Source organism: Pseudonaja textilis, chromosome 4 (genome assembly GCF_049901715.1).
Source record: "Pseudonaja textilis isolate UNSWEBS1 chromosome 4, rPseTex1.2, whole genome shotgun sequence".
Lineage (NCBI taxonomy): Eukaryota > Metazoa > Chordata > Lepidosauria > Squamata > Elapidae > Pseudonaja > Pseudonaja textilis.
This window is the reverse complement of record NC_141993.1, coordinates 61,357,396-61,367,599: the sequence shown is the minus strand read 5'-3', so window position 1 is coordinate 61,367,599 and position 10,204 is coordinate 61,357,396. Positions and strand designations below refer to the sequence as shown.

At 37.4% G+C, this 10,204-nt stretch overlaps 1 protein-coding gene across 4 annotated transcripts in view; it reads left to right on the top strand.

Annotated features, from left to right (window-relative positions):
• Nucleotides 1-739: 739 nt before the first annotated feature.
• The window catches only part of EPHA4 (EPH receptor A4), a 171,982-nt gene continuing 162,517 nt past the window's right edge, over nucleotides 740-10,204 (top strand). For 2 of the 4 annotated variants that reach the window (XM_087933200.1, XM_026701508.2), the window contains exons 1-3: nucleotides 743-901; nucleotides 4,274-4,341; nucleotides 9,387-10,050. In XM_087933200.1, the coding sequence (XP_087789326.1) occupies nucleotides 811-901; nucleotides 4,274-4,341; nucleotides 9,387-10,050 (823 nt within the window). In that variant the 5' untranslated portion in view covers nucleotides 743-810. Of the gene's footprint in view, nucleotides 902-4,273; nucleotides 4,342-9,386; nucleotides 10,051-10,204 lie in introns of all 4 variants that reach the window. The other 2 variants (XM_087933199.1, XM_087933198.1) reach the window with 2 other exon arrangements.

The window sequence follows — 10,204 nt, the reverse complement described above, 5'->3', positions numbered from 1 at the left end:
TTATCAAGCCCTTTCCCTGAAAACTAGAGCAGAGTCTAGTCTGCTTCAATTTTGGTGAAACGTTCGCACACGATGCAGGCATCTCTCGCGAAAATATCCTGCAGGCTTCCTTCTCTGTAACGTATTCCATCCAAGGAAACAAAATAAGGACACAATTACAGTAGACCTCAACTTAATAAGTTCGTGTTTTGTTATTATTATGAAGATTCCTCCCCCTTCTCTCTGTGTGTGTGGGGAGGCTATTTCAATTCTGCCAAAAGAAACCCATGTCGCTTCCCTGCCGGACATTTAAATTCAGGATATCCTTCGTGAGTCCAGGAATTTCAGGGGAGAATAAGAGAAAATCCGAGAGGAGTCCCTCTTAGAAGGAAACCCAATGAGTTCAGTGCGATCTGCTCGCAGGTAAGTGGACATGAGAATACCAGAGAAGAGCGTCGGCTGAACCAAGCCTGGAGGCAAGAAAATACCACACTCGATGCCTACTTAAGGAAGGAGCCAAACAACAAAAAGGCGCAGACCGTCCGCCATCCACTTCTGCACCTTTCGAGGAAGCTCTGAATACGAGAAGAGGCAGGAGGAGGAGGAGGGGCTCTTGGAGCATGGAGGGCGTGGTTTTGGGAAGAGGGCGCGTCTGGGAGGGCTTTTCTCTCAAGCAGCTCTTCTGACAGGCGAATGGCGTTGATGGATGCTGAGACGTCACGATTCCTCCCCCGCCCCCTTGGCAATGTCTACAGCCTGCTGCACTCCCAATTTAAGCATTTATTCCACTGGGATAGAAGAGTCTAGAGCAGCGCTAGCACCAAAAAAACCATGGCTGGGATTGTATCTTTCACCGTCTTTTCGCTTCTCTTTGGGATTTGCGAGGGTGTCACCGGTTCTCGGATATATCCGGCCAATGAAGGTGAGTGAGAGAAAAAGGGTCCCGGGCCGAGCCGAGACTCTCCCCTCTTGCTCGTGTGGCTTGTACGGGGCAGGGGGTCTGGGTGGGTGCGAGGGGTCTTCCTGTCTTTTCAGCACCCGCTCCTGCGGACCAAACACTGGGCAAACAGAGAGCAGGCAGACAACCTAAAGTTCCACCTCTCGCCTGCAAAAGAAAGGATGGACAGCCGCGCGGGCAGTTCGCGGCAAACTTCGGCTGGGTGGCGGAGAGCCAGTGGAGAGCGATGGGCTCTTTCAGAAGCTTGCCCCCTCCTCCCAGCCCCGCTAGCCCGCCTTTCGCCTTCGCTCCTCTCCGTCCCCTGGCGCTCCACAGCGAGAGGCGAAAGTTTGGAGAGTGTCGTTTGGGGATCGGCAGCTTTGTCCCCGGCCGGTCGGCTTGGATCGTCCAAGCCTTCCGCAGCCGAATTTGCCGCAGACGTGACAGCTTTGCGCGCGGCGGCGGAAACCCGCGTGGGAGCTTGACCTGGATTTTCTAGGCGAGCTGTTTTCAGCCAGCCAGTCTGGTGCAAACGCGCCGCTTTAGACCTATTTGCTCCCTGAGAAAAAGCCTTCTTTGCCGAACAGCCAAGGCAAGCGAGTGCCGTGGATTTGGTTAGGCTTTTAATTTATTCTAGAAGACCGGCGCCTTAAGTTCAAAGCAGTCTTTCTCCGAAACGGGACTGGGCTTCTCCGTCTGCCCGCATTCTTCCTTTCAGCACCTTCTTTGCTGAGGCCGTGGGGCGATTTTCTTACTGATTTAACGTCTTGGAGAGGCAGCGCTAAAGCAAAAAGAAAGAACCATTCAGGGTTTGGGTGGTGTTTTTTTTCTTAAAAAAAAAAAATTCTCCTCAATCTAATCTTACATAACCGCGGACGCGCGTTTCCACACACAAACGCGCGCGGCACCGCGGGCTTCAGTCGACTGCGCGCGTCCAGGTGACTTAACGTGCTGCGAGGTGACACGAACCTGCTTGACAGAAAAGTGGGTGGGTGGGGAGTGCGCGCGTGTAGCTATGCGCGTGCTCGCACTTTCTCCCTCCCTATGAGATGTCCTTATTTATTTCACTCCGACTTCGGCCGCTGGGAGTCAGATACCTGTAACTTCAGTTTGAACGTGGTTTTATGATATGAGATGCCTGGGAAATCATTTGGCGCGTAAGACAAATGGCGTCAGTGAGTTGCTCAAACTTAAAAGCGAGAAAGCTAAGGATTTTGCAGAATAAATTGCCGATGACTTACCTCGTCGCTCTGTAATTTTTTTTCCCCGAGTCTCCTTTTGCTTTGAATTCTAGCATCTTCGCTATCAATCAGCAGTTTGATAGCTGTTCGTCTGTTGAAGAAAGGAAAGATCGTCTCTACCAGAATCACAAATAGGCTTAAGCAGAACAATGCCCTGTTGAAATAGGATAACCCATAGGTCCTATTTTAAAACGTTGTCTTAAAACGTCTTGCATGATTTATACGGTTTTGTAGACTTATTGGGTGGGATAAATGCTGAGCAGCTGAGATTTCATTTAGTCCATCTCAGCATCTTTTAAGTTATCTGCACTGGGGAGCCATTTTTCACTCTTAACACATGCCCAACTCTTGCTCCATTTTTAACAGGAGCCTCTAGAGGTACAAAGAATACAGTGCTGAAGCTGTTCAGGTTTTGGTTCTCTCTCTTTGTTTCCTATAAGGCACATCCCCCCCCCACCCCCAATACAGTGCTGGAAATGTTTCCTGTACAACATAATCCACTTTTTGCTGCTTCCTTATATGTAGAAATACTTTAAAAATCATTCTGCTTTTCTTGCAAGTGCCGATAAATACCCAGAAGATGGCACGACCAACACAATATGTTGCATTGCTTCTTTATAGTGACAGTAGATTAAGTTATCTATTGAAGCTGTTTCTGGATTCACTGACATTTCCCTATGAGATGTCCAATTCATAAAGAGAAGAGCAAAGTGATGTAAATAAGTCTTGTTATAAAGTTAGTGAAATTAGCATTTTATTTCCTCTTGGAAGGTCCATCTATCATGCAGCAATGTCTCAGGCAGCCATGTAATAAAGATGAATTATGAGTAGGTTCTTTCTGTACACATGTATGTGAGAGGAAATCTCAATGAGCAATCTTGCCCTTGCTTTCTGATTAAACACATATAGGATTACATTGCACAAAGCTTCAAAGATTGAACATTTTATCTTAGTTTTCTTTTAAAAATCCAAACCAATTCAGTTTGGGTACAAGTGTTAATTCTTATTGAAGATAACCTTTGAGACATGAATTAAGAGATCCTGAATGCAAGTCGCACCTCATCCACAGAATCAACATGTATCTTAGTGGGATAATGGCTTGGCATTTTATTTATGTGGGCTGCCTTGTAAAAATTGTAATACTTTCTCCTAGAGGATGTTATAATAATTGCTGGGATTTCTGTATTTGGAAATTCAGAATTAATTAATAATAAAAATAAAAATAAAAAAATAAAAGAATAAAAATCTACAAAAATGGCCTTAAGAATAAGCAGGGTATATCTGAACAGGACTTGGCTAGGAGAATACTAGGCAATTTTAGAACTGTAAATTAGACTGTGAAGAAAAAAAAATCAAAAGAAGCCAAGGGAAAGCTATTTGATATTATTCCCAAGAAAATGACATGGATGTGTTCATGAAGTTATTAGGTATCATGCTGGATTTGAAGTAGACTTAGCTCTAGTTTTAAATAGCTCAGGTCTCTTTCTCCCTCCCCCCCTCCCTCTCCCCCTCTCAAAGGGATTATTTTCAATAATTCTGTGTTCTTCTTCTTGGTTAGTCACACAGTCAGTTGTTTAGACTGGATTTGATATTTTTCTCCACCTACTAAGTCCTTCCCATGGATTTGAGTTAGGCAGATGTCATTGTTTAATAATATTAAAAACCACATCAAGACCGTATTTCACTGAAGTATTATCATTACGTTGATGATGATTATTAAAAACCACATCAAGACCGTATTTCACTGAAGTATTATCATTACGTTGATGATGATTGGTTGCACCGTCAGCCAGATGTTTAGACTGGATTTGGCATTTTTCTTCACCTGTCAAGTCTTATTTATTATTATTATTATTATTATTATTATTATTATTATTATTATTATTATTATTATTATTATTATTATTATCAGATCCACAGTATGTGTTTTTGTATAGATGTTTTTAAATAAGCATTCTAAGTAAAAACAAAAAATTCCTGCTTATATTACCATTGGTAAAATACTTATTTTTTTGGTTGGGTGGCATTTTCCTTTTCTTGTGTAGATCAATTATGCTTTTTGAAACATAGTCTGAATTTGAATACTTGGGACTTCATGTATGCTTTTCTTTTGCAGTTACCTTATTAGATTCCAGATCAGTTCAAGGTGAACTTGGCTGGATAGCAAGTCCCTTAGAGGGAGGGGTAAGTTCAGAAAATTTTATCTAAGCAATAAAAATTTGAAATGATTAATAAATTTCTAATGATACTTGATAGCCTTTTCTTCACTGATTGTGAAAAGGAAAATTTTATGTCTGTGGCCTTTAAGTGTATAATATACTTTGTTGGTAAAATTGTATTATTTTCTTGTATAAACCTGAGATACCCTATCATGAAAGAGACTTTTTAAAAAAAGCAATAATAATTTTAGAGTCAGGAGGAGGAGACTCACACTGGAGCCAAGTCAGCAAATTTGTTAAGTCAATTCTATTTAGGGAACTGAATATGTATTTGTGAGTTCCAACACAAATGAAAAACTTTTCTTCAAAAGTCAATTATAAATACAACATTTTAAAATAAATGATTTTTTTTCATTTTGATCAAGGAGAAAATTCATATCTCTTCTTATAACTTTATAACAGTAATAATTTATATGAATACTATTCTTAATGATGTGCAAAGCACACAATTTTATTCCATTTTACATTGGAAGTAAGCAGAAAAATATTTTGATATTTCAATAAAGTTATCTTTAAACAAACTCTCATCCAATTTTCATTGCCCATATTGTAAAATATTCTAAAGTGTGAAGGCACAATCATTCAATAAATTTATATCCTAGTCAACAGAAAGGTGAACGTTCAATATTCCTTTTTAAAATGTTAATATTTAGCTGTAAATATTATTTTTCTTTGTCAAAATACTTATTTTTGTGTACAGTGATAAGAGCATTGTACAAGCATAACAGGAGTTTGGTCATCTATTAGCAAATGAAATAATTAAGACATTTGTAGATAGGGATGCAGAAAGAAACTTGAATCATAACTTCAAGTTATGCAATATAATAAACTTTAAATAAATAGCATATGGCTTGATATAATAGTTCCAGAGACTCAAGAGCATTTCTTACTGGGTTTATTGGAAACCAATAATACTTTACATATCACAGGATCAGACATTTTGTTAAATAATAAAACACACCTTTCTTTTTGCTACATAAGCAGGGCTAATAAGGAGAACAGTTTCAGGAGTAAAACAAGATGCATGGTATTCCCAGTGATCACAAAGGTCTTTAAAATTAAGCAGACATCTTATCCTAACTGTATAAAGGCAAACTATTCATACCAATTGAAGGTAAATCAGAAGCTTTCAAACACCATCAAATATATAATAACCACAGTAGTAACAAGATGCAGATCTTGTTACTAAAATACATTATTCTTTAATATTATTTGTACATTTTTGTCTGTGTACTTGCATGTAACTCTCTCTATGACAGGAAGGAATGTGAGGTTTTTTGTTTAGAGATGTATTATGCATAAGCTTTGAAACAGCCCTTTGATGGAAAAATAGTCAATTGTCCTGTCACCATTGTTGCTATGTCTGAACTTGACTGCAGTCAAGTTGTGGTCTGCCTCTGCTGTTCCTGGAATCCCTCTTTTTTCTTCATGGAAGAGGAAATGATTGGCAAGCTACTGGGTGTAGACAGCATATATTCACTGCTGATTGCAGCCAATTGCCCTCATCTTTGGACAATGGGAAAGGTACAGCTTTATCTCAGTAAGAGTCAGGAATTCCAGTTAGTCCCGTACCCTGGAAAAGTTAATAAATTAGTCTATCTTTTAGTGTAGAGATATTTCTTTGATAGCTTTAAATAATTTAATTTTGAGTGAAAATAACTTCAGTAATCTAAAAATGCTGAAGGAAATAGTTATTCTATATGAATAATCATCTGTATATTTTTTTCTAAAAACAATGGGGAGAAGTGTTTTCATGATAATATATGACTTATTGTATTAAAGCTTATACATGACAGTGGTTTTTAAAAAAAGCTTAAAGGAACCTAATTGGCTTTCAAATCTGCCTGTAGGAAAGCTGGAAAAAATATTTAATAGTTTCCTATGCTGCAGGTTTCATTCAGAGCATTGGGCAGATTTTTTAAAAAATATTTTTTCCCCCAAAATACCCCAATATATTGTTTAAAGATAAACTCTTCTTCCTCTTATATCTTATGGATATATATATTTTGTATGATGCAGAATCCCGTGTTACCATTTAAGAAGTGGTTATTTCTGAAGTGTGAAATATTTTATACATTAATAAGAGAGATTAGAGATAAAAATAGGTCACTTAACCCAAATGAATATGTCTATTACTGACTCCCATGGCATTCCTTGAAGAACAAATATATTAGCCTATACATTTAATTAATGGCTTATTTTTAAAATTTGAGTTAAAAGAAACCGTTAGTCTGGAATGCTTTCTCCTGGATTATTAAAACATAGGAAATCTGTTTGACAAAACTGAAAAGGAGGACAAAGTTAATCTTTGACTACACACTTTATCAAACAATAATTTATTTCATCTGAAAATGTGCAGTTTTATTATGTTTGGCTCTTTACTGATATAAATATTAAATGAAAAAATGCAGTTCTATTGAAGAAGGTAAAAATTGATGACCAAATCCTATGAGGAATTTTGCAGTAAAGGATCTGTGTTCTTTTCACAGAATTCAGTAGGCTTTGGACCAGCTTTATAATTTGACTTGTCTTTTGTGTAAACATGCAAAAGGAATCCCATTGACCATTTTTATTCCTTCTCCTTTTTCATTCCTGCCTTCTCCCATAGTATAGGGTATTGGATCATAAAGGGCAGAATTGTAACACAATGCTCATTTCATGGCAGCTGTAAATTAAAGAACTTTGTTGCTCACTTTGTGTACTAGCATTTTAACATTGATAGATGGCTTTCTAGTTTCCTCTATTATCCGTGACACAGTTTGACATGGTGGATATTCTCCCCCCTTCTCCCTTTTCTTGAATTCTCAAGTATCCCTAGACAATAACTCAAATATTATCATCTTGACTCTGGAGGTTAGCTGCACAGCTTTTTAAAGCGTTTTCAGCTATCTAGCATTGTATTTAAACTCAAGAGCACTTTAATGGTTATAAACTTTAATGATTATGAACATGATACAGTGAAGAGTAGTTTATATTTTATAACATCCACTGGTACAAGTGTATTCATTTTGCTTGCTGATGAAGCCTCTGAAAACTATTTTATAATGCTATTCTATTGTTTTGGGTTCATGTGCTTCATTGAAAAGAATTGGATTTAGTTAAATTTTGTATAAGTGAGGGGAAAAAAGCATGTTTTCTTCTTTCCTTGATCCTGAATACAGAAAAAACAAAACCAATTTATTTTTTTATTTTGCAAATAAATCAATAAATAGACAAGCGGTACTTGTCTGTATTCTGTGACTAATATAATCACATTTGGAAGCTCTTTTTGACTGATACTATTCTTTTCTCTCATTCTTACTGAACCTCTGAAAACAAAATAAAACCAAATTCACTCTTCAGAATCATTTTTTGTGTGGCTAAGTACACAAGTTTGTATAAACATATATATATACTAATTACCAAATGTTAAAGAAAAAAGTTATTTATTACAGACACCAGGGACATAACTGTGGTGTTATTATTCCTATTTAAGTTCTTCAGAAACACAGACTGTCTTGCTTGAAAGCTGTCTGTCCATCTGAAAATAGATTGTTTTGAAATAAACTAAGATGTGCACTGTACAAAAACTAAAGCTTTTTAACATTGAAGCTATTTATTTTATTATAATGTGCATTTATTTATTTTATTATAATGTGCATATGCAGTATAATCCTTCTGATCTGAAGAACTGAATCTTAATCTTTGTTGGGATTAAAAATATTGTTCCATTATTCAATAACATTTCCATATATTTAATAATCTGAGACTTGCACATTGAGTGGCAGAAGCCCTCCAGAATTTCAAACAAATTTCTTTTCCAGGATTACTCAAAGATAGCAGTAATTGAACCTGACACCTGTTGTGTTCCGTTACTTGGCTATGATGTTTTTCTGACAAAGATAATATATGCAAATCTCTTTGAAGACATCCATAATTTTATATTTCTCACACAATATGTATAGCGTATGTTGTATATATTAATCACACTATTCTGATACATCAGGAATCCTCTAGCTTTACATTCAATACCAATTTTGATATGGCAGTTGGAGATTTTTCTTCTTACAGTTGGTTATATTTAATTGTTATTTGGGATTCTAATGATACTGTAAATAAGTAAATTTTGTGTTATGTATTTTATTATAATCTGTAATTTGGTATGTAAATGTGAAGAACATAATATCAATATAACTGAGGATTCAAAGTGATTAGTTCTTATTTTTGCTTTGTTTCTGATAGATGGATACCTATCCTCAAGTTCCTTATCTTCTCTTGGTTTTTTGCCTATATAAACAGAATATCTATTCAGTTGATACCCTTTATTTTACTACAGCTCTTATTAGCAGTCTGAATCATTCGAATCATGCTATATAAATAATTTCAAATTGAATGTATGTTGGCAATTTGATCATTGACTTTCTAATAAGCTGAAAAATTCTACTCCCCTACCACCTTAAATTATATACCGTGTTTCTCATATAATAAGGCTGAGTCTTATTTATTTTTTTGAGCCCCGAAAAAATGGCTAGGCCATCTTTTTGGAGGTGACTTCATTCCCCCCCTCCTTGCATCTTCAGGTGGGCGGCGATGGCTTGGATGTTGACCTCGGCATTGGTGGGGCACTTTGTATCGGGGTCAATGCAGGTAGCACCATATCTGGGTGTGCAACAAAAGTACTTCCTAATGGCAAGCCCCCCTACCATTCCCCCCATTTTGCATGTTTTAATATAGGCCTTAATTTTGGGGGGAGGGGCTTAATTTCATTTCATGCCTATAAAACATGCTGGGACTTCCTATTGGGGGAGGCCGTATTGTTGGAGAAACAGGGTAGTTTTTAAAAGCTAATTTCCTGTTGAATATTGCTTTAGTTAATATAGATATATGAGGCATCCTTGCTAATTAGCATTGCTGACTGTTGTATAAAAAACAATGAAACCAGTAGTACAATAGAATTTTTTTTTCTGGTGAACGTTTAATTGTATATTTTACATGATTTTATTTATGTCTACCTGTCTTGATAATTCACAGTGGGAGGAAGTCAGCATTATGGACGAGAAAAATACACCAATCCGCACTTATCAAGTCTGTAACGTAATGGAACCAAGTCAGAACAACTGGTTACGGACTGATTGGATTCCCCGTGAAGGAGCTCAAAGGGTTTATATTGAAATCAAGTTCACACTAAGGGACTGCAACAGCCTGCCAGGTGTTATGGGAACTTGCAAGGAGACTTTTAACCTATATTATTATGAATCGAGCAATGACAAGGAGCGTTTTATTCGAGAAAGCCAATTTGGTAAGATTGACACCATTGCTGCTGATGAGAGTTTTACTCAGGTTGACATTGGCGACAGGATTATGAAATTAAATACAGAGATACGTGATGTGGGTCCATTGAGCAAGAAGGGATTTTATCTGGCATTCCAGGATGTTGGGGCTTGCATAGCCCTGGTGTCTGTTCGTGTCTTCTACAAGAAATGTCCCCTGACAGTCCGTAATCTGGCTCAGTTTCCAGACACAATTACAGGAGCTGATACATCTTCTTTGGTTGAAGTTCGTGGTTCATGTGTCAACAACTCAGAAGAGAAGGATGTGCCAAAAATGTACTGTGGGGCAGATGGTGAATGGCTGGTACCCATTGGCAACTGCCTGTGCAATGCTGGGTATGAAGAACATAATGGAGAATGCCAAGGTAGGCCTTGTTGCTTTGTACTGTTCATTAAAGGATGGTGTATGTAATTGAATCAGAAAGGAGACTAAATTGAAGAAAGCCAGTAATTAGCAATCCCTGTGGGAATACAGAAGGACAGCGTGGTCTAATGAGGAAATTCAGTAGTTCCAGGAGG